The 25,944-nt window shown below is 38.7% G+C and overlaps 1 protein-coding gene across 4 annotated transcripts in view; it reads right to left on the bottom strand.

Annotated features, from left to right (window-relative positions):
- The window catches only part of SPECC1 (sperm antigen with calponin homology and coiled-coil domains 1), a 114,687-nt gene that overhangs the window by 34,398 nt on the left and 54,345 nt on the right, over positions 1 to 25,944 (bottom strand). For 3 of the 4 annotated variants that reach the window (XM_053457014.1, XM_053457013.1, XM_053457015.1), the window contains 8 exons: positions 21,918 to 22,125; positions 21,042 to 21,115; positions 20,456 to 20,631; positions 9,763 to 9,902; positions 9,389 to 9,489; positions 7,246 to 7,312; positions 4,908 to 5,061; positions 553 to 655 (listed from right to left, as the gene is read on the bottom strand). In XM_053457014.1, the coding sequence (XP_053312989.1) occupies positions 553 to 655; positions 4,908 to 5,061; positions 7,246 to 7,312; positions 9,389 to 9,489; positions 9,763 to 9,902; positions 20,456 to 20,631; positions 21,042 to 21,115; positions 21,918 to 22,125 (1,023 nt within the window). Of the gene's footprint in view, positions 1 to 552; positions 656 to 4,907; positions 5,062 to 7,245; positions 7,313 to 9,388; positions 9,490 to 9,762; positions 9,903 to 15,518; positions 16,050 to 16,689; positions 16,774 to 20,455; positions 20,632 to 21,041; positions 21,116 to 21,917; positions 22,126 to 25,944 lie in introns of those variants that run through there. The other variant, XM_053457016.1, reaches the window with a different exon arrangement.

Raw genomic sequence — 25,944 nt, forward strand, 5'->3', positions numbered from 1 at the left:
TAGAAATAATACAAATAAATGGGTTCTACAGCCAAACAAAAGTTATAGAAAAATGCAACAGTTGTATTTAACACAATGATTGTATTTATGTTCCTCAATTCCAAACCCTGTAGCCCTCTATTATACAACTAGAAAGCATTCGCTGAGAAGCTCTTGGGTGGCCGACAGCCTGTTATCCACTATGCATGCAAAACATGCAGAAAAAGAGAGTGCTTGAGTGTGAATCCGACACAGTGCCTGCCCGATTTCACGGTGTGGGGGCTCTACGCTCAGACTAAACTGTTCTGCTTTCTGGGGTAACATTAAATTTCCTAACGCACCGTCGATTAACCCAAACCCATTTTATGCATGTTTAATAAAACAAATGTAAATCGGTTTTACGTGGAACATGAAAGAGGTCTGGTGACAAAAAGCAGGATGTTAGCTTCTGGTGCTTTAACTCTTTTGCCTCTGTCGTAGCACAAACGTTCAATTCCGTTTATTTTGATGACATTGTTACATTATCCCTTTGATACCCCATCCCCAAGTGCAATGTCAGGGGTGTATACTCACAGAGTACCCCTCAGTCTTCTTCTGGCACCATTTCAGCAATGCATTCCTTTTGGAGCCACCATACTCTCGGGCTAAGGCTGCTAATGGATCTTTTCTTTCCACGCTACAGCAAGACAGAAAGGAAGTATGTTAAATAATCCAACATGCACAACTTTAATAGCAAAAACATTCATTGTTTTCATCAGGGAGCACTACCAAAATATAGAGTTTGTCTCTTTTGTAAAAAGAGATCCTACTGGGAAAGGAAAAATGAAAGAAAAGAAAGGAAGAAAAGAAAGGAAGGAAAGAAAGGAAGGAAAGAAAGGAAGGAAAGAAAGGAAGGGAAGGAGAGGACAGAAATGAAGGGAAGAAAGGAAAGGAAGAAAGGAGGAAAGAACAAATAAAAAGAAACGATAGATAGATATTATAGATAGATCTGCAAGGCAGATGTATGTTATCATACACTCCACTAAGCAGTGCTAATTCAGTCTGACAAATATACACCTTTTTACTACAATTTATTATTCTCAGACTTTGTAATAAAAATTGGCATACAAATACTAAACATCATGCAAACGCATAGATCCAAAATATGTACACAATAGCTTTGTTTCTGCATCTATGTATGGCAGAATCACAATCACTTGACAATAATTTCTTGCTGGCATAATCTGAGATAACAGAAATAGCTACTGAACCTGGGCCTTTGTCACCTTTCCATGACTTTGACTTGGGGAAAAAACATTGTTTTTTTTGAATGTATTGCGCTGTTGTCCTACACTGTTTACAAAATGAAATGCTGGTAATCATGTTTTAGCTGCCAGTCGCTATGAATGATCAGAATGAAATATTACATAGCTCTCTAGAACTCGAAGGGTAACATCTTCCTTCACCCGGAGGTGTTAATAGCGCAGCACAAACTCATCTAATGTCCTAATGAATGTAAATAATTTTCATTTTGTCAGCGCACAGAAATACAGTAGCCTTCGTCCTGGCCTGGCGTTAATAAAGGTTTGATTAGATATTACCCTGAATGAGACACTGACTGATCTAATTAGAAGTGGACATCGGTAAAATTAACTTTTCACAAGGCATTCGTTCATCTGAAATATATGTTACCAACGTGGAATGGAAAAGCTAGACAGACAAAGGAGAAAAAATTATATACTATCACTATTAAAATACGTGCTAAATGCTACACGTACTTTATAGAAAAGTTACGGGTTTAGGAAGAGATGCGTAAGCAGGCACAGGATGATCGGTCCACAAGAACAATACAGAAAAAAATCTAAGATGAAAAGAAAATGAAAGCAATTGCTGTTTTATATATATATATTTATTATTAATTTATTTGATTATTTTCTTTCATATGAGTAGGATGAACATTACGTTTAGGGGGGTAAAGGGCTCGAAAGATGCTTGAAAGAACTTTAGCTCCCTTCTTTCTCCTTGGAATGTAATACTTTTATGGCTACATTAAGCATTAGGATCATCATTCCCAGTACTGCTGAATGCCTAAAGCCTTCCTAGAAATAATTCTTTGATCATGTAAAATTCTTAAAACATTGTTTATACTTTTTTAGGGGATGCTTCATTGTCACGTGACAAAAGAGCAGTTACCAATGAATAAAAGAACAGACCTGCTACTTGACTTATTAAAGAGGCTACGGATTGTTTTGACACACAAGGGAAATATAACACAGCTCGCCATGCTGCAGGAAACAGAAGCACACAAGAGGACATAGCTGGCAATATACCACATAGAAAATAACAGCCCATAAAATATCCATATGCATCTTTAATGATAATAGTCTATAAACATCACTGTACCTGATGATGCAGATGTATACATTACATTTAATAAAAGAACATTATATCCTTTAGGATGGTCACATAAATCTGAGAAAAGAGCTTTATTAAACATGGTCCTCTGGGGCTTTTCAAGACCTAAAGACATTGCAGCCCAACATCGTCCCCATTCCACAGAGTTGGCAGAGCATGTACATGTTATTATTAATTTTATTATTACTCGTATTATTGAAAGCAATATGAATAGAAAAAATGGCCAATACATAGAAAATAAAGTAATAGACCAGCCTCACCACTTCATAAGAGGGACGTGTTTAGCTGAATATGGAATCCCATTAGGAAAACAATGATATCCCAATAATCCCAACATTTTGGGCAGGTCGGACCCTCTCAATGAAAAATGAATGCTGCCCTCACACACATACATGTCTGCAGAAAAACGTGGACGCCCCCACCATAGATAATAATTTGATACTCATGCAGTGGGGTCAAAAAAGACTTCCTACCACAATGTGCGTTCATATGTGCGTAAGAGACATTCAGATTTACCATTCAGTAACACGGCAGTTCAATTAAGGAATGGGAAATCCTTATTAAGCTACTGTTACACAATATTATGACACTAGCGACAAATAGTTTATTCATTACAACAGGAGTTGGCAGGTGAGTCTGCAGCAGGGTTGTAGTTTTTAAAGATGGGCCAACCATCGGCTTCTTCCTCAGAGTTACTTTGCATTATTTGGGGCCGGCTCCGCTGTTGAAGCAGGAGAGTCTATAAAAATCTAGGTTTCCTATCATTTATGCTTAAGTGAATAAACCCCAGGTTTTGGAGATGTTCACAAAGCGGGTCATGATAATCCGGCACACATAATGGCTAGCAGAGTTTGTTCTTGTTACTCCTAACCTTAATATTGGGTATTGGGTCCTAAACACATGCAATTAGTGGCATAAACATGATTTTTTCATTGATTCTTACGGCTCTGTAATACAACGGACAGACGATCTCTGTAAAAGAGACATACCCATGATCATATGTAGAACGTGCTCAGTGTGAAGTTTTCTTTATGTCACCATGCTGTGGGAAGTGAATGGCCGAGGCGCACCTCGTCATGATAAAAGATGATTTTTTTTTTACTGTTCTCCTGGGAGGAAATGTCCACAAAGCACACAAAAAAAAAAAAACGCTAGTATTTATTAGACGAGGTCAGGGGTTTATGCTGAAACACAAATAAGCCCCTCCTTCCAAGACCTTAACCAGCAGCACCTGGGCTTCAAGTAGAATAGAAGGAAGTATTTTGTTGGCATTCTGAAATTCTTTTAAATCTCCAGTGTGTTTGAGGACCATGTCCAGATAAATGGAATGATTGTCTTTTGGAACGGGCAGGATATCAGAAAGGATGCGGTCAAATGGAAGAGAAAACAGCTTAGTCTGAGTATAAAACTTTGAGTGATGAAGCTCATGGTCATGTCTTGGAAACACTACAAACAAGAAGTCATTAAAAGAATGCCAATATCCCCAAAGGAAGACTGCATGCATAGCAATGCCCCCCATAAATAAATCAGTCAGCTAATATATAAGTAATTATCGGTACTCACTGGGGGAGAAAATTATGCAATAAGAAATAAGTATATCCTACTAAAAATATTTTAAACTCCCATGATTAAAGATTTACAAGCTACTCCCCCAAATAAAACATTCCCTAATTTCTTGCTTGAGGAAGGGACTTTTTGGAAAGAGTGCTAAACCCTTGTGTGCCTCATGTTGTGTAGATGTGTGTGTATATATAGGTTTCCCATCATATATCATATATATACATACACACATGTGACATGTGTTAGAAGATACACAGTGTATGTACGTCAGAGGAACAGTAATCGTTACTGTATGATTATTTCTCCCCATTAAGTTACCGCTCCCGAATAGTTTAGTTATTGATTCATTAGTTGTGTCACACTATGAAACATGTCTCAGCTTCCACGAGGGAAGATTTTAAATTAAATATTTTACAGGATTACTATGCCAAGGATTAGACCTTTGATTTCAGACTTAGATTAGGGAAGGTCTAGGACATCCTCTTTCCCCTTTGGTTGAGCCTCTGGCTACCATCACCGGCAGCATGTAGCTGATAATTTCTGAAAATGAAAACCCAACAGCAAGCTTAACTCAACGTCAATGAACAGTCTAGACGGTAGGGACGGGAGGAGCAAAAGCAGCATTGAAATGACAAAGGTCTAAGTACCAGATAAATCAAATGACAATAAAGCACACGCAAAGCTCAATGGCTCAGAAAGACTCACTATGGGTGAGTTATATAGTTGCTGAGGAATGACACGTGAGGCGCGTGTGCACTGACGCACAGACACATTAGAAAAGACATGGGGAAACACTGACAATATTGCCATAACTTTAACTCAATAAAAGACACCACTTGCCAGTAGTTTTATTAAAAGTTGTGATGGTGACTCTTCTTTACTAAACATCCACGTCCTTAACCATTATTAGCGGCTGTAACACACATACTATTCGTTCAATGAGCGCTTCTGCCGTGCGCATGATGGAGTCTTACCTGATTTTTGTTTGAGGGGTCCTCGTGTCCAGGGAAAGGGAAGAAGTTCTTGATCCAAAACCAAGAGAGGTGTGGGTATTAAGGGATTCCAATGAGGGGCTCTTGCGAGGAAATCGATCTGGAGCGAAGTCTTCTCTTTGAGGTTTTAATTTGTCTGCAGAAAAACTGACTTTTTAATATTAGCATTATTATTGACTGGGAAAACATGAAGGCAGCCATTGTTGTCAGTTATTTTATATTTTTGGTGACGTTCCTGCTCATTCACCATAGTTAGCCAATTCTTTATGGCAATGCTAGTGAAGCTCTGTATCTCCAGTGAAACACTTTCACTTCATTCATTAGCCAGTGGCAGCCTTGGTGACTAAGACTGAGATATTCTATTGTATACCACAAGGCCATATGATAAAGATCAGGTTGTTTGCCTAGTGGATTGGGCTAAGATAAGAGAGCTTGAGGACATGCGTATGCTATATATGCACTGTTTTATGTATAAACTAGAACTGTTCTAAAAAGAAAGCAACAGAATATTAAAATATTAGCTGGAGCTCTCCTTTAAAAGAGACATGGTTATATGAACATGATGTAGATTCATATGATTACATCTAAAAAGGAGCAAATTAAGATGATTGTAATCTTTGGAGGCTGCCTAGGTCTCTTCTTCAGGCATATTATGATCTAGATAACATGAAAAGCTAACAATCTATTCTAATTCAGTTAGTTAATGAACGTATCACCATTCCAAATTTGCTTTTTCTTTCCACTGGTAACATGGCACATTTATATACCTTTACAGAAGAAGGGACTTTTGGGTTTATATGAATATTCTGCTTAGTCTATGAACACTGGTCCACTAAAGGAACCACAGCAGTTTTTATTTATATAGTATCCTATGAACAAAATAAAACCGAAGGGCACAGACCGTACTCTTTCTGTAATGAAAAACAGAAAAATTACGGTATATTCTAATCGCATGGTCCATTGGGAAAAAATTAAAAGGTGGAGGGAGAGGACCAAGCTACTTCACATACATAAGGTGTCATACAAGAAACCTAAAAAAAAGCAGTGGACTTTGGGTTCATTGTGTATCGTTTCGCCAAATAGACTCTTCCCATAACAGGAACCGCCACTGATGGAATTTAAGATAGGGAAGAGATATGTGCTCGTAGAACGGAATAGTTCACATTGTACAGCTGTGACCGAGCCACTTCATGGAAGCTCCAGAACAGTTTTCCCATCCTTCAGTCCTGTGTGAACGTTTCAGCCTCTGTCAGGGACATTACATCACTGTTGTTTTAATGTGCCGAGCACAAAGCTCCCCTTGTATTCTGAGCTAAACATTATTAGGTCTCTGGTGATTGCCATTATTTTAACAGCTTTCTGTTGTCCAGTTGGAAGTCCGCAACAGACATTAAATTATCTGAATCTTAAACACGCGTGAGAGATAGCAGAAATGTAAAAATCTCTGCTACGGATTACTAAAAGTAACATTTAGGTACAAAAATCTACAGGACTAATAAAGAAGTCAGCATATCACATTCGTATTTTCCTTTGAGGTACATTTATACACCATATACTACGATTCCTCAAATTATAAATTAGTTAATAGTGCCTGGCTGTACTAGATTACCTATATGGCTCATTGATTATACACCTATGGACCCTGTAGTCCAGTGGCTAATATGTACAAAATGTTGGGCCACAGGTCTGCCGCCAGATCATGTACCTCTGATCTAAGAGGAGAAGTGGAACCAAGATTCCTGCATATATTATGTCTGTTTTCAGCCAGGGAGCCGTGATGTGTACCTCATCACCTAGGTTTAGTGAAGACGACAGCAGGAATATGACATCATATTCTGGCGTTCAACATCTTTAGGTCCCTGCAAGGGACAGCAACAAGTGCCTAGGAGTCTTAATTCCGGACTGGTGTCTATAATAGAACGTGAGAACAGATACACTCTTGATAGCAGGAAATATAATATTGTATCCGAAATATTTGAAGCATACATATATTTTGAAAGTACACTTCCAATTACAGTTATTGCACACCAGAGGAAGCCTGCTGGAAATATATACATGGACATGGTCATAAACCAAAACTGTCATCAGAGAATAATTCCTATTCAGATCCATGAATGCTGTCTGAAAATAGCTGCATCCGGACTAAACAAAACCCTTTCTGCTATGTTTGAGCCAGTTTTAAAAATAGAATCTGGACAGGGTCCCAGGCACGCACTTCTTAACAAGTCAGAAAAAACGGCAGCATTTGGACCAGATTCAGCGGAGATGCCGTGATTTCCACAGTCTGAATACTAAACATGATCGGAGAGCCATAGATTACCTGGAAAGTCTAACGTTATCTCTCTGTCTTTTCCCGACACTTTTGCATGGCTGGATACTGAAAGCCGCTGTAAAGAAAGTACGCAAGTTCAGTAAACATGAGAATACGATGCAATACGAGTTTTATCAAATAGATGCCAGAAAACACATAGGGAATTATGGATAAAATCCAGATGAAAATAGCAATTCATAAAATCGTACTAACAGCAGGTATAAACATGATTAGCACATTTGTCTGTTGTGATTGCAATATTGCCACTTTAGCTGCGGTTAATCTTATTACTTTTTCGGCACAAAATCACAACAAATACGTATACATTGGATGCACGTCATTTTATGGCACGACTGTGTGCATTTTCATTGTAAAACCTCACAAACCCATTTATACATTCATAGCTCATGAGTTTAAATGATGCCATGTTACTAGCCTATCCCTTTAACCACAATGTTTCTGTATTATTGAGGAATCGGATATAAAATCCAATAACGGAAGTGAACAGGCTGCCCCTTTATAATGTATATGTTAGACTTTTGAAAGGAAAATTTTCATCTCACCGCAAACTCCCTACAGCTAAAAGTGAGTAAGAAGCGAAATGATTGTTCACACCACAACTGGATCTCCTCATCTCATTATCTATTATACTTACTACTCTGCTTACTTGGCTCCCAACCAAATGGACTCTTAAAATATGCAAATACTTCTGCATACCCACGAGGTTTACATTCTCTTTCCGTTCTTCTACCACAAAGCAGAACTTGTCACAAAGGCCTTCAAAAACATTACATCACCTCGGTTAATTCCCAACACGAAGCACACTCAATAGCTTTTGGTGCCAAAATCCCATTTTTTATGTCTCTGCTTAATGAGATCAGGAGAGCTATTCTTTAATAGCTGTGAATATTGTCAGCTTAGCTTCCTCTCAGCCTTGGCAAAGCAAACGTGTATATCAACAGCCTAATCTTGGGCTACACAAGGCTTTAGAATTACCGCATACCCGCGGGAAGATTTGTACAACTACGGCAAGCAACAGACACAGCGCTTTTAGAAACTGACGGGGGGACCAAGTATACAACTCCTATCATTCTTTGCCTTTCCTGGGTCAATTATCATTATAGCGCTGGACTATTCACATTACCCTCAGCATGAACAAGAGCCACAGCTCCTTCAATCTTTCTCTACTCCATCACATGATCCATGTTTGCATTAACTGGGTTAATTTAAACATTTCAGGGTGTATATTAGAACCTGAAGCATGTCCCTGCCATCACTTTGCGATATCTGATACTACATGAAAGTAACACGAGTTTAGTAAATGTTCCATCACATCGTCCCATATGGGTTTATTTATTAGCATCCAGATCGGATAAAGAATATCCTAAAGTTAACTGAGGAATCTGAACAATGAATGAGTGAACACTCAGAGCATACTATCCAGCACGTCACCCCGAAATGTGGGCTTGGTAAGGTTGAGTATACAACTCAAATGTACTATAACCTGCATACAATGGCAAACACCGTTGTGATCTACTGGCCATTCACTGCCATCACACAAACTAAATCTTTCCCTTTCAATTGTGGAGTTCTGGATGTCCTTGTTCTCCGTGTTATGTTTCCGAGGATCCAAAAAAAATCACTTATTTTCAGTTGAAATCTTCATGACATAAAACTTTATAAACAGAACTTTCCTTACACAGCTGTAAACAGTCCCCGCTCATTTTGAGTTAAGAGAGCAAATGAAAAGGTTAAAGGCTAATAAACAATACACGCAGACAAGCATCCTCTACGCAGATATAACACGAGTTGGAGTACGTGGGTTTGAGAATATCACATAGTGGTATCTAAAATTTTGTATCTGTGGGTAATTCTGTACCGATCTTATATCTGCAAATGTGAAGTTCCATAGAACAAAATACCAGAAACAGAAAGGGAGGCAATCTAATTATATGAGATGCTACTGGAACGCACAAAGCAATACACAATTTGGTCTACAAGAAATATGAGATTCTGCGGGTCTGAAAGTCGACTATTTATTATGGCTCTTCTACATGCTCTCTTTTAGAATTCTGTAAATAAATCGTTTGTGGAATATGGATGTTCGTCTTCATTTTTGTCCTTTTAGTTCATTCAATAACGCATGTTGTACCTGGATTGGTGATACGGCTGCTGCTGGGGCAGTTCTAACCGGAATACCGCTCAATAGACTTCGAGGAACTGAATGTACCGGCATATTCTGACTAACGCCACCTGCAAGAGACCAACATAATCGTCTTGGGAACATGTAAGCAAATGATAGTAAGCACAGTCCACATATACATATGTGTGTATCTGTGTGTTTGTGTACACATATTAATTTACACATTAGGCAGTGTAAATATGGAAGAGGCCAGTGCACTGTATATTTCATCTATACCATCGCATTATAGCAGACACGTTTGGTAGAGGATGTTAGATAGATACGACTAAATGTGGATGTCATTAAAACGATTATAAGTCTGATAAATCCGTATAACATCTTACCTTGACCCACATCAAATGATTTTATTAGGGACTTGACAGTAGCTGGTAGCTCGTTGGAGCTTGGGACTGGGTTGTGGCTCATACCCTGCCATCGAGCACCACTATCCCCATCTACCGTGACTTCTTCACTCACCGGCTTCCTGCGCAACAAGAGAGATTTTACATTAGTGGGTGAGTTCAGTCGTTTTGGAAGACCAAAATTCTCCCTCACATAATACATTATTTCTAAACATTTTTAGCCCCTGGGCAGATCCTCCGGTGTAGCACTGACGAACAGCCAGAAGGCAATGCCTGGATAATAGAAATTACACTTATTTCGTGGAACTTTCTCCTTTTTTCTCCTACTTATGAAGACCAGTAAGGAATTTGTGAAGGCTTATGTGACTACATAGTAATTATAATCTGGCGGATACAATGTTTGGTTAATGCTGTCCTTGATAGGTAAGAAATGACCAGAAGTTGACAAGCAGACCAGTCGTGTATCACAAGTTGAGCTGGGGCCACATAATATGTCGCCCTTGCCTGTTTAGCCTCGAGTGAGCAAAGCTGGAATCGCATGTAAGGAAAGTCTTTCATGAAGACACTAGTGATGACCAGGGTTTCTAAAAACAAAATGAGGTTGAACCAGCTTGGTCCCAGCCTGCTCCCCCACTCTAGTCAAGTAGTATGTCGGTCATAACAACCATTTCCTTAATGCAAGAATTTGGAATATAAGAGGAAAGGGCAAGAATAGAATATTAAAACTAGATTTAATTTATATTTATATATATATATACACACACACAAACAATATTTATAAATCCAGTGTAGTAAACATTAAACATACTTAGGGAAAAGAAAAAATGTCGGTGCGCTAAGCTAGTCACAGGCTCAGATAATACAAATGTGTAATACGAGGCCTACCAAACAGGTGTAAGCATGCTGCAAGAAACAAAAGAAACAAAAACTGTCTGCGCTTCTTACCCTAATAAAGTTGGCAACAAATATATAAACATAATATAAATGAGAGGTTTTGGTTATATGAATTGGCCAAAGCATAATTAAGCTCACCCGCCACGTCAAGGCACACTCTCAATAGGGTGAGAACCTACTCTCACCTCCTACATAGTGGGCACACAAAGCAGTTTATACTGCTACCAAAACCTTATTAATGTGTTGGGGGAGGTGCAATTAAACCTCCTCCCTATTAACCCCTGGACAGCAAGCTGCAACCAGACTGATGAGGAGCCAACAACCTCAAATTAAACATACTTAATTCAGCACTAGGAATCATACGAATGGACCAGCTTGAGAGATGCCAATTCTTAATTACAACAGGCAAACAACTATCATCGCATCATAGATGCTTTCATTATGCCAAGTATATAAATGGTAAATACAATGCACAGTTAGGAAACAAATGTATTACTTATTTTGCACACACCAAGATACTGAAAGAATGCGCAAAAGACAATTATTGCAAGGAGGATCATGCAAACTGCATCCAGAGGGATCCACCATCCAATTTGTTGATCTGAATACAGTGCAATTATAGATCTGCATGTACAATGAAAAGAAAGTATGGTATTGAACACTGGCACAAACTGTATGGATTGGAGAAGAATAACAGATACTGTCACTAAGATAATGCCACATTTACTAAACAGTGGCCCCACACAATGGAAAGCTTATTAACGGACCTGTTTTTCTTTTTTTAAAGGAAAAACACAGCAAATGTGTGCTATACAGCCAATTAAACTGCATAAGGAACTGTTGTCAATACCTTTACTACACCCGACACTTCATGGCAGATAGATGCTGTAGTACAAGTATAATATAGTAGGTTGAAAACATAATTTTTTAGGCAAGTTCAACATTTCACACATACCAAGAAGGCAAAAAAAACCTACTTGGGTCAATTACTAATTATGCCACAACAGGGGAAACAAAATCCTTCTTGATTCCATAGTGGCAATCAGGTTACTCCCAATTATTTTTTTGGATTACTTTTTTGCCCCAAAAAGCCCCAACTATCATAATGCACACATCTCATTTCTTTCTCACCTCTACAAAACATTAACTGCTACTAAACAACCATTAATACTAAACCTTCACGCATAAAGAACAGAAAAGCAATGGTACAAGATGAAAAAAATGGCGGATACTGGGAAGAAAAAGGCAGGAGTTTATTATGAGTAAATATGTTTTTCTCTCCTCCTGTCATATTTTCCAAGTACTTTATGTTTATGGAGGTTACAGGGCATCAAAGCACTTTGGGTTTCTCAAGTGATTAATACTTTCCTGTTAGTCACTTGCACTGATCAATAAAGGAGAGAAAGCACTTCGTTTGGCATCAGCCGCATCGCCCATCTTCTCAAACACAAAAGTTCCAAAGTTAAGGTTTGTTTAACTTCCATCTAGCACCAAACTAGTAAAATGTGGAGCATAAAAAGTCAAAAGTGTGAAATACTTTTTGAAGCATTTGAAGACATTAACCTTGTTGTCTTCATGTTTAAAGCCACTGTAGTGGCAGTATGGGGTGCTGTGGGCCAACAGCCCACAGGTTGGGCCACATGGACAGTCCAGGCCTGTAATAGATAAATGAAAATCATAGTAAACAGGCTTAGGAGTCCATTTCAATAATAATAAATAAGTATCAGGACACCTGGGCTGGAACGTGTGATCAGAAATGGGCAGCTCGGCTGTAGAACGTCATAAGGTGGCTTTGTGGAAATTGCAATAGAGGAATACCAGCAGACCTCCACTGATTTTACAGCTCCCTGGTCACGGGAGGTCTGAGGATCTCCTTAACTGGCCCATGATGCCCTCTGCTCTCAAAAGCAAGGCAGGGTGACATCTGAAACGTGCCCAGAAACCATGGCTGTTCCATGAAAACCAGAATAGGCTACCTGGAAGGTATACACCATTTGTTTAGTTTACATACCAGGTAACTTAAAACTGCCTATAACAGTCTTTGCTGTCCATTATGAAAGGCCAACCCCAGCCTCGCATTGTGCATAAACCCGGGCCAAAGCACCCCCTGGGGACTTCTAAAACAATGCACTTTCAAATGAGAATTCCCACCAACATTATTTCTAGCATCACATACAAATATTGTGCTGTTGGGGTTGTTGTTTTTTTTTTCTTGCGTAATATGATGTTTTCAGACCGCATGATATTAATAATTTGTAAATGTTCTGGCTCTATTATCTAGTAGACAAATAGACTACTTTGCAGTAAACAACAGAATGGCTCAGTCCTAATCACCCACTCTTTCCTATGAAGGAAAATACTTCATTGGGCAATCAGGACTTAATTTGCATTGGAATAAACAGTCATCTTAGTGTAGCGATGAGAGCGTTGAGGATGCAACCCCCCGACTTCACTATACATTATGATGGTTCAATCCCAGTGAGTTTCTCCAACAGGAAGGGCTGGCCTGACTCTGTATAGTTCAATCAGAACTGTTTCTTCAAAGTCTTCTTACATATTAGATTATAGATAACGCAGGTTTGGCTCAGCCTTTCTTGCAGGTGGAAATGCTAGTATCGGCCCTTCAGAATGAAAAGTGAAGCGGGGGGAGGTGAAATTCTTCTTTTATTAAATATACCCCAATGTCTTCCACACTGAAAAACACACAAGGATAATAGCCACAAAATAAAACACACGGGATACACATTGGTAAACAGCATAAAAATTTATTTTATGTATGAAAATACTTTTTTTGCAAAGCAGACATGCTTTGGTGATTATTTGGCTACACATAATGGGTACAGATACATACTAGCAGAGAGGCAACATGCAAAAGATGGATTTTTTTTTATTCCAAAAATGTTACAATTCTTCCAGTTAGCAAAGAAAAACATGGGGAAACGTGCCTTGTAAAATCCCCCACCCAAATAATAAACTAGGATTGTTTTTTTTAATACCTGTATCATTTCACCACCCAGATTAAGGTGAATTTGGCAAGAAAGTGAAACAAATATATTTATTTCAAAAAAGTTTATTCTCTAATTCTCCAGAGAATCATACAGAGCTTCACTAAAAAGCCTATTTGTCCAAATTCATGGAAAAACACCCTCAAAGTTGGATCGCAGAGAGATAAAAATTGCCAGAGAAGCTGCCCCTAGCCGCTTTACTCAGACGAATTTCTCCAGAATCCTTTCAGCCAAATGGTATAAAAAACAGATGTTGATCTCCGGAATGATCATTTCATGGTTAATCTGAGGAAAATTTGGCATCTGGTAATTGGAAGTTAAATTCTGCAAAATAATGAGATCTTTGGCATTTATTTCAATTATTTAATTTCATTTTTTCATCCCCACAAATGAATGCCATGAATGTATCTAAAAAAAAAAATCAAGATATAGCAAGTTGATTGTAAGCGTGTGCTGTTCTACATTCCCTCTAAATACCAATGGATGGGTTTTGTATTAACAAAGTTATAGATTTAATTAGAACTCTCAGTTTACTGGAGATTTGAAATGCACTGAATGCTATACATTTTCCTCGCCTGGTCGGTCTCTAGCAATCTAAAGAAGTTCTTTGTATGTTCAGAAAGGAGCATTTGCAGCTTATCAAGGTCTGTGAGAAGCCTCTTCAACAAAGGCCATATCATCAAGTCAAACGCTGGTCTTGATTTAACTTGAAAGTAACAATGGATTGTGTTGTTGCTGTTTTAATTTGCACATATGTAATGAATGAATGAATGAATGAAGAAACTGGGAGATCCAGGAGTGAAGAACTATTGGAATGCCTCTTTTGCAATTCGTTTTATTCATCACCTTGATACCAATGAGTTCTAGGACGCATGTCGAAGAGGAACACTACCATAATTGGTTTGTTAGGCTGTCAAGCTCAAAAATTATCTTTCTGCGACAGAACTCTCTTTACTCTATGCTATATATATTGTTATTATTATTATTATTAGCATAAATACATCCCTATACATATATTACTTGTAGGCAACTAACATTTCTTGACTTCAATAAGCTTGGCATACATATGCCACAGAAATGATTTACCCTCCTCCTACAAAAACGAAATGTATTCATAGTCATAGGAAGGACTACAAAAACATACATATGGAAAGGACCACAATGAATACCCTTAAAAAATTATGGCAAGTCTAACGAAATATACATATGCTTTTTACATGGTATTGGTTAACTTTTCTTTTGTAAGTGATGAATCCACAGTAATTCTGGATGAAAAGATTTAAGCTGCCAGAGGTTCACCTCTTACTTTTCCAGCGAGCATGTAAACCTGAGATCTACACTGAGCTTCGACTCTACTCTTGTGAGAATATTCTATTATGTATACCAAAATACTGTTCAAGTGAGGTTCATATAGTAATCCTAATACACAAAGTAAACGAGTAATAATACAAAGTGATACAATGTGCAGTTCAACAGAATGAAACAATATACAAAGTGCCTTTATACATAAGCGAAGTCCTAACCCGCTCCATGCAAAGCAATGCTTCCAACCCAAATGAGGAATACAAATAGTTAAACTTTAGACCCATGAGTGAATGAAAAACCGTGAAAAGGAATATAGACAAAGTAAACCCTTGTAAATACGGGGCTTACTAAGAATTATTATGCTGTAAAAGCCTTTTTTACAAAAATCCCGTTAACATATTTATCACAACGATATGTCCTTAATGTGAGCGTAATGGAAGTACGTTAGTAAGTGATTATAAATCAGAGAGTGACACCTAGTGGCTGTCTGATAAACCAGCATTTCATCGTTTGTGTCTATTTATTGACTTAGACTTGTTTTCTTTTTTTGCATCGTAAGTTAAAAAATAAAAAGTAACAAAAACCGATACACCACCAATTGAGTTACGTGCCAGAAAATAACTAAAGATATCAATATATATACAAAAAAAAGTAACACTGACATCAAGGCGTTGTTGAAAACGCAACAGAAATGTACTACATCTACTCATGGGCATCAATAATTAGCATGCTACAAACAAAAAAAGGCTACACTTCAAATACCTTGAATGCTAGAATTGACAAAAACACAATATAATTTTGTGATATCATTAGAAAAGTGTGTGTGCGCTGTGATGTTTTATAACACATTTTATAAAACATTTATATTACTCTCCAGTACAATAATAATCATACATACAAAAATAAACAATACACAAATATGGCTCCCATGGATTTGGCTTCTTCATACATTGCAGCTTCGCAATGGAACAATATGTACTGCAGCAGTTGTTCATTATGGTTCCGAAGGATCTCTACACTCAATAAACATGATCTTCTTTCAGCTAGCTTGTGTAGATAGAATAACTGCAGAGACAGAAAGAGATATGTAACAGGAACCCACGGGCGACTTGGCAGCGATACTGTATGGCGTGGGTGGGCAATGAGAGCAGGTCCAGTTAAGTTAAACGCCAATCGATTTGCAAAAGCTGTAGACCAGATAAAATGGCAAACGAGATCTAATTGTTTAAGGTCTTCTAGCCCACCATAATATAGGGTTTTATATTATGGTGGGGAAGCATCAGAGGCTCCCAACTGTGATGATAACAGTCTGATCGAGTACCCCAGCTTCGGTTGCGTATGTGATGGTACAGCAGAGGCACAAAAAGAGCTTGACGTGGACAATAAAGAGCACATAAAGGCAGAATGCACATGTAGACATGGAATAACCCTTCAAAACACAATCTAGTCCTAGTTTATAGTAACAGTACACAAACATGTTAACTAGGGTTTAAGGGGCCAACATGTTCTGAGTGTACTTTAGAGTAGGGGAAAAATACCTGCTGTAACTAGATATTTGAATATTCTAACGTAATTATTACAAGCCTAGAGCCCATTGCGTATAAATGTGTCACTAGTGCTAATATGGGAACAGGCATCATACCGCTGTCAAAGTAGCGTATGAAGTGTATGTCTTATTTCTACAGAATTTTCCAAATGCTCTTACCTCTGCTTTAGTTGCATCTTGTTCACACCAGGATTTAATCTGTCATTTCTCAATTGATCCTGGATAGAGAGCATCTTTTTCTCCCTTAACAGCAGAAGTTGAACATCAGATTCATTGCCAGCCAGGAACGCGTGTCCTAAACAGGAGGTCTACGTGCCGATGACGGAATAGAGAATTCTAATCCACCAACTAGACGTGCGGATGGTGGAATAGCATTGTCTCCTAACCGACCATTAAACAATTTCTTTTTATTTTTTGGGGTGAAGTAAACCAGAAAAGAGAACCACAGGTATCAAACGGTTTTTCCTAGACGCAAACTTTAAGCTGGATATTTTATTTTTTTTAGTATATGAACTAATTCTAAAAAGGCACTGGCGTGTAAAATTCTGTGAAGTTCTTCTTTGCCCTCTATATAAAGTAATAACAATGGAGAAATCACCACCGACGCCAATATTACTTTTGATTGCTTCTTTTTCAATCGGAGCAGCTATTCATACACAAACTTAATGTATTTAGATTGATTTCTTTCAGCACCCTAACCAATTAATGGGTATAAAATAAAAAAATTATCCATTCTATCCCCAAATGAAGGTTAGAGGGGTGAGATTTCCAACTTCATATAAACGGTGAATGAATACTACTAGTGAATATGGTACGTGTTCCATAGAGACCTACCGGAGGCACGTTTTATAACTGCCCTATGCTTAGGGGCAGCGGCTGTTTCTATGATGGGCTTTTAGAGAGGTAACACGGGCTCATCGCAGCAGAAGAAGAGGAGTCGTCATCGCTTCCCTACCGTGTCTCATTGGCACAGAATACACATACTAGAAACGGACTGTGCTTTCTTCTCTCGCTATCATGTTTTATACAGGTGAACATCCTTTCCATAAAAATCATAAAAATCTGCTAACTAAAAACAGGATCCCAATCCCGGTAAACATTCTCATAACATCTAGTTATTTAGGTACTTGGCTAGACAAAGTACTTTGTTTATGACTACCGACGAGACAAATGCAAACACTGAAATAGAGCTGAAACAACGAATCGATAAAATCGATAATAATCGATAACGGAAATCATCGATAACGATTTCCGTTATCGATTAATCGAGTGATCAATTCGTTGTTGGAGCACTCGGCTCCTTTTACTTACCTCCGCGAGCGTTCCCCGCTTCTGCTACATGCTCTGCCGTCTCCGCCTTCTAGCTACGTGACGGATGTGACGCGTTCCGGAGGTAAGTATTCTGCACAGATCGCACAGAGCGAATCGCTCTGTGCGAATGGAGCCACTCGCACAGAGCGATTCGCACAGAGCGGTTCGCTCTGGGCGAGTGGCTCCATTCGCACAGAGCGATTCGCTCTGTGCGAGTGGCTCCATTCGCACAGAGCGGTTCGCTCTGTGCGAGTGGCTCCATTCGCACAGAGCGGTTCGCTCTGTGCGAGTGGCTCCATTCGCACAGAGCGGTTCGCTCTGTGCGAGTGGCTCCATTCGCACAGAGCGGTTCGCTCTGTGCGAGTGGCTCCATTCGCACAGAGCGGTTCGCTCTGTGCGAGTGGCTCCATTCGCACAGAGCGGTTCGTGAGTGTGGGTGCAGGGCAGAGTGGGGGTGGGGGTGCAGGGCAGAGTGGGGGTGGGGGGTGCAGGGCAGGAGACTGGGTGCAGGGCAGAGTGGGGGTGGGGATGCAGGGTGTGAGTGTGGGTGCAGAGCAGAGTGGGAGACTGGGTGCAGGGCAGAGTGGGGGTGGGGATGCAGGGCAGGGTGTGAGTGTGGGTGCAGGGCAGAGTGGGTGCAGGGCAGAGTGTGAGTGTGGGGGCAGGGCAGAATGTGGGGGCAGGGCTGGGTGCAGGGCAGAGTTAGAGACTGGGTGCAGGGGCACAGTGCAAAGTGCTGGGTGCAAAGTGCCAGTGCTGGGTGCAAAGTGCCAGGGCTGGGTGCAAAGTGCAAAGTGCTGGTGCAAAGTGCTGAATGCTGGGTGCAAAGTGCTGGATGCAAAGTGCCAGGGCTGGGGCAAAGTGCTGGGTGCAAAGTGCTGGGTGCAAAGTGCCAGGGCTGGGTGCAAAGTGCTGGGTGCAAAGTGCTGGGTGCAAAGTGCAAAGTGCTGGGGCAAAGTTTCTTGAACAGTAATAGTCCACCTCTTTTCAGAATGTTTGGGGTTATTTTGTTTCATAAATATTGTGTTTGGGTTCTTGTACTTTGAAAATATTGTTTTTTATTACATCATAACAAAATAAGAATGTTAATGTAAATTTTAAGTTGTTTTTTAACATCCAGTTCATTAAATTCTTTTAAATAAACGAAAAATTTGCATATTGTTTTTTTTATCCGATTAATCGATTAATCGAAAAAATAATCGGCCGATTAATCGATTATTAAAATAATCGTTAGTTGCAGCCCTACACTGAAACGCCACAACAGATATCCTTACAATTATATACAAGATAGCATTCAAAGCACTAATACAGAGCCTCCTGTGTTGGTGTACACAGCATACCGATTACCGTGTCAGTCTCCTGATACAATATATTCATAGAAAGGCAATCTTTCCCACTGTGGTGCAAACTGTATTACTGCAATATGCTGTTCAGTGTAATAACGAGATTAGCTGTAACATCCAATATGTGTTTGCTTATTAAGGCACAAATAAGTATTGATGGTAAAAAAAAAAATGGCTATTACTTTAAATGGCGAAGGATGTTCGGGAGTACTAGGAGTTGTAACTGAACAGCAGAAACATGGGGTGTCAGTTCCTGTTTGCATAATTATTTTAATGTGAGGGTAAATGTATTTTCTCCCCATTTTAAGGTCTTTTTGAGATGCTTTGCTAAGCTTCTCCTCCATTTGATTTGTCATCCTATGGGATGGAATGTTTTCTCTGCATGAAAACACCCTTTTTTCTTTTTAAGCATTATTCCTTCCGTGTCCTCCGACTCTTACTACATGTATACAAAGCAATGTTCTCATCTGTTAATGTCTGACAATCTCTCACATCAGAAAAGCAAATATTTCACAACCACACAGAAAAGTTGCATTTCAGGTCATTATTCCAGTGGCATTGTTACAAGAAACCAGTGTGAATTGACACAACTCATGTTTTTGCGACACGTACAGGACACAGGCATGAATGACAACGTCATGAGCTCGGAGGACGTACAGTACATGAATAAGAAGCGCACGGGTAAGCTTTCAGCACAATGCCAATTCTGAGTGAGACTGTAAAACACTTAACAATAACATAATAAACATATTTTACGTTGGGCAGCAGCTGGGTACCAACCCAACTGATTCACACACTCTTAAAGGAATACTCTAGCTCATATTTTCATCCATTATTAAAGAGTATTTTGCATGGATTCCAAAGTAGTTTACCGTTTACAAATAGTCTTTATTGTCTTTATTTTTTTGCATGCCGTAAAATACATTGGAGTCCACGGAACAATTTTGGGAACTGGACTTTTAAGGGAATGACCTTTTAAGGTCATTTTAAGGGAAAGTATATGCAATCCAAAACACAATAGAAAACTTGCAATAAACAAGACTCAATATCGGAAAAGAACATAAAGGTCTCATCAAACATCAAAAGGTCTCAGAGGTAGTGAAGGCTACTATACATCAGTGGTTGGGAGAGACAAACATGTTAGCTACTTAGCCTTGTGCGGTCTATACACCACATATATGGGCTGTTACTAAGCCAATGGTAAATGCCACCTGTCCATTTCCATGCTTGTAGACACAAGTGAGACAATAATAAAGGTTGTTTTGGCTTACCTGCTGCTTTGCGTATCCTCCAGCTCTCTTAGTAGTCGGGCACTTCTCTCCTCTTCATCCTGCAGCCTTCTCTTCACAGCACGTAACTCCTGCTGGGACTCACACTTTATATCATTGGCCACCACCACTGCTGTCTGCAGGTCGGCCTGAAACCGCTTCCACTCCTCTGCATCTTCCTGCCAGAAGCCAATGAACAAAATAAGATTATCGACTCATCTCCAGGCAGAATTGTGGTTCGCTTATTTTATCACTGGACAAAAAATGAAGTTACATACCGTTATACATCTAAAAATGACACAAGTGTGCACATATTATATCATTTATGGTTTATTTCTGGATCCAATAGAAGAACTACCTTTAATTACACTTGTTAACATTGGGAATATGATGGCGCTATACAAATAAGCAAATAAACAACTCTGTGAATTTAGTTATATCTGCATATAAATTCTACATACTATTGCACGGCAATACACAAGAATTCATAGAAATCTGCTTTTTAATGACTAAGCCTAATGTATAACCCAATCCAGAGTGCACTCAATTCTGTCCTTTGATTCAAGGTAAAGACTAAATAGAGGGTCACCTTCATTTGTTTTGAGAGAAGCCTCAATTGTTTTTCCAGGTCTTGCTTTTGTTCCTCCAGTTTAACAGTTTTGTCTGATGGATGATGAAAGAAGAAAAAAAAACATAATTTACAGGTCACTTTCAGATTGCTCCCTGCAGTCCAAGTTGTGGCCAGGCGGTGGCACTATTTCCATTCAGATTATAAAGTAATGTAAGGCAGCAAGAGCTACATAAACGAAACATGATCAGTCTTATCAGTAACCAGTAACTTTAGTTTTCCATAATTCTCTTATTTTGACTATGTGTTCTGGAGCTATTTCCTTGTGTGTCCCCATCCTATCAGCGAGGTCACACAAAATAAGCTGGTAAGCGGCAAAATTCATGCACTTGTTACATTTCACTTTTATTTTTTATCTGTTATTCTGTATTATTCTGAAATCCAATCCTGTTTTCACATTTCCAACTAATCCAGTGAATTAGATGTGACCCTCAAATCAGTCACATGTGTATTTATCATACACTATCAAGTCTGACTTTATTAGTGCATCTTTTGTTAGCTATAGGTAACAGGCCAACACAGTAAAACATGTGATGTATACACACCAGCAAAATATGACAGTTTTTCATACACAAGTTGGCCTAAATTGTTTTCCCGCCTGTGAAGAACTAGACTTTCTAATAAGAATTCTTCATTATCGAGAGCCAACCTTGTCCTCACTTGATAGAATCGTATGTGAGCGGCCTGTAATTTATAGCCCACAGATTATAAATTAGCAGCTTCTGTAGCTTCACTATAGTACATGTGTAAGAAGCTGCTTTTATATAATAGTTTTGGATCTGTTAATACATTTAAAATCTGCATTGATTTGGAACACGGGACCCTACATGTACTTACTTTCCAAATCTGTAATGAGCTGGTTATTGTGTAGTTTAATCGCCCGGTGTTGCTCCACCTGATCTTCCAGCTCATAGATGGTGTCCTTCATGTCCTTAATCTCACTTTCTCTTTCAGCACTCTTCTCCTGTAGTTTCAAAGTTGCCTGTTTGAGTTGTTCATCTCTCTGGTCTCCTAAATCTTTTAGTACATGGCACTCTGTCTCCACCTACGGGACAAAGATTGTCAAGACTCCTTTAATACATTTGAAAGCATCCACATGTAAAATTCTTTCACTTTACCTTTTAGGTGGTAAAGCAAATTTATGACAAGCGGCATGAAGCTTAGTTAAAAGGGAATGATAAGAAATCAAAGATGATAGCTAGAATGTAAGTCACAAAATAAAACAAAAAATATATACAGTGGTGTGAAAAAGAAGGTACACCATCTGGAATTCTATGGTTTTACATATCAGGACAAAACAACAATCATCTGTTCTTCAGCAGGAACAGATAAAAAACACATGACATATTACAGTGTCATGATTTCTTCAACAAAAATAAAGCCAAAATGGAAAAGCCATGTGTGTAAAACTAAGTACACACTTACTGCTTTACAGGAATTAAGGTGCTAAGTAGCATACAGGTGCTACTAATCAAATGCCCTTTATTAATTGATCATCAGCAAGTGTGACCACCTCTATAAAAGAGCATTCAGGAGTGTGTTAACACAATACCAAGGAGAAAAGACATCAGCAATGATCTTAAAGAAGCAATTCTTGCTGCCCATCAACCTAGGATGGATTATTAGGCCATTTTAGAGTCCTTTATTCCTTTATTTGAGAACGATTATTCAAAAAAGAAAAACATTCAAGACAATTGACAATCTTCCCAGGAGTGGACGTCCCAGCAAATTCACCCCGACGTGCAATGCTCAGAGAAATTGCAAAAAAACCCAAGTGTTACATCTGAGACTCCACAGGCCTTAGTTAGCATGTTAAAGTTTACGGCAGTACAGTTAGAAAAAGACAGAACAAGTATGGTTTGCTAGGAGAAAGCCTCTTCTCTCTTAGAAGAACATGGCAGCACGGCTTAGGTTTGCAAAGTTGCTTTTGAACAAACCACAAGACGTATGGAACAATGTCCTTTGGACAGATGAGACCAAAATGGAAATGTTTGACCATAACGCACAGCGCCACGTTTGGCAAAATCCAAACACAGCATATCAGCACAAACACCTCATACCAACTGTCAAGCACGGTGGCGGAGGGGTGATGATTTTAGCTTATTTTGCAGCCACAGGACCCGGGAACCTTGCAGTCATGAACTCCTCTGTATACCAAAGTATTCAAGAGTCAATGGGATAAACTGATAGTCGTACAGAAAATGATTACTTCATGTTATTGCTGCTAAAGGTGGTTCTACAAGCTACTGAATCAAAAAGTGTGCTTATAATAATATAATAAATCATGACATAGTGTGATATAGTATGGCAAGTGTTGTTCAACTGAGGTTGTATTTACCTAATTCTTAGATCTGCTAAGAACATGTAAAACCATAGAATTCAGAGAGGGTGTACTTTACTTTTCACACAACTGTATTCATCCATAAATAATAAACAGCCAAATAGGAACAAGAGACCAGCTGCTTCTTATTCTGGAGAAGTAATATAAGTGCAAAAGTGTTATAGAAACATAAAAAACTGCCTCATGTTGATATTTTTATGTTCTTGCAACAAATGCAAACCTGTTTTTTTCCATGCAACAATGAAAAACTACCTTCCAGTTTATTTCTGCTTTTTTTGGTTCATCTGTAAATTCCTATAGTATCCACAGCTACCGGAAACAAGATATCTGACAACAGAACTGCAACTTACACAAATACTTTATTCACTAAACAGCCAGATATAGGCAGTATTGGGAGTAACTCACCACAACAAACCTTCAACTCACTGATGTATATTCACAAGGACATTTGAGGAGACCATAGGCATTCCATCGTAATAAACCATAATTATATATATAAATTAATGATCAACCCTAGTGTGTTTTTTAATACAAATGAGCTAAGCAGGCACTGCATAACTGTTAACGTAGTGAGAAAGTTCAAAACTTGTTACCCCATTAATGATATATCAAGTACGGCCACATAAACCCCACTGCACAAACAATTTGCTGTGGTTTCCCCTTTACGATGCATAGTTAATAACATTTCAACTCACTGCAGCCCACCAATTGCTGAACTGACGTATGATACAACACCAGATGCATTAAAGGGACACCCTCACCATCATACTCGCTTAAATGCATATAATAGTCATCTTTAGGGGATAATTGTTTCATTGTAAAAGAAGAAGAAGAAAAAAAAAAAAAGCATTCAGAGGGTACTCTTGCCTGTGGTTCAAACATGGTACAATCCACCACGCAAGTGGCTATGACTAACCTCCTTGGCTTAATTAATAATAGTTAGTATTTTTATTGTTTATTTATACAGCACCAACAATTTACAAAATCTAGAAGGTTTTATAATTATTTAGCTATAGATTTGATATTTAGAAATGTAAATTTAAATTACATTTAAGATTAAGCATTACTTTTATCTTTTTCTGCAGTATATATTATATATATACATAAACACACAAGCAAACAAAAAAACACAACAGAATAATACATATGAAAAAGGTAATATATGGTACTTAATTTGGCTCAACAGCCTTGAACCTTCCAATTTCTTTCTATTTTGTCTATGGCTATGTTTTTTTATTTAGATTGTTTTTTTGACATATATAAGTGGCTTTTGTTGACTTTTGCTTTAGGAAAAGTTGGAGGACATTACTGGCAGATTACCAATCCTCCTCAGTAATGCTATGGTAACGGGCCAAATCTTGATGTGCATGTGTGTTCTACTGGAGTGATGACATAAGGACGGAAGAGCTATTAACTTTTTCACCGCCACAGCAGCATGCAATGATTTCCTTACTCCCGTGACGCTGAGAGGGTCCAAAGAAAGATTGTCACATAGATCCTCAAGGACTGTTAAAAACAGAATTGGCTGATATCCGCAGGCGAGTGGCTGAAATCTCTGCTGATTATCGTTTCTAGATTATTGGAACATATGTTTTAATGTTTTATGTGATAATAATCACCACTCTGATCTGGCATACCTTTCACGTGGAAGGATACTCTTTGGACACGAGTCATGCTCTGGAGGTTGCAGGGTATCGGTGTTCCCCAGCAATAAAACAAACTGTTTCCTTAATAAAAAGGGGTTTATATATTTGTTTAAGTAAATGCACATAGTTAATCAATAGCCACAACATTTTTAGCAAACATGATTGACATATTGGAGAGAGTTCAGAGAAGGGCTACTAAAAGGGCAAATGTTTTTCTCAATCTCAATATGTATGGCTTAGAGGATAGATGAGAGAGGAGATGCGACACAAATATTTAAATACTTAAAGGGATTTAACAAAGTAGATGAATAGAACAGCCTCCCGGCAGAGGTGGTAGAAGCTTATAAAGCAAGGAAATTTAAACATACATGGGATAGGCATAAAGCTATCCCGAATCTAAGAGAAGACCAAGTATTGATTAAGGTCTGAGTCTCTACATCAGGAGAAATAGGCAGACTGGATGAGCCAAATGGTCCTTTGCTGCATCTAATTCTGTGTTTCTATCTGCCATTCCAGCCACACTCCAATAACACAAGGCCCCCTCTGGCTGTAGGAAGTACCACATGGGATGTACAGGCAATCAGAGGAAATTATTTAAATCCATCAAACATTTGGTTAATAAATGTTGGCAACATTGAGTAATTACAAAGCAGGGTGTATGCAAGTTATTATTTGAGGATTAAGACGGCCTTAGGCGCGGAAGGTTCAGAGGTGTGTCACTGAAGACACACTCATATACTGAAATATGTAGCCTTTGGCTTGTGCCCTGCTATATCCCATTAAGTATTACATCATCCAGTGTTAGATGATACAATGAGTACCAGATGAAACAAAGACGCTCACATAAGAAACCGTTTATACGGGCAAGGTCTATCCT

The sequence above is a fragment of the Spea bombifrons genome, chromosome 2 (genome assembly GCF_027358695.1).
Source record: "Spea bombifrons isolate aSpeBom1 chromosome 2, aSpeBom1.2.pri, whole genome shotgun sequence".
NCBI classification, from domain to species: Eukaryota; Metazoa; Chordata; class Amphibia; order Anura; family Pelobatidae; genus Spea; species Spea bombifrons.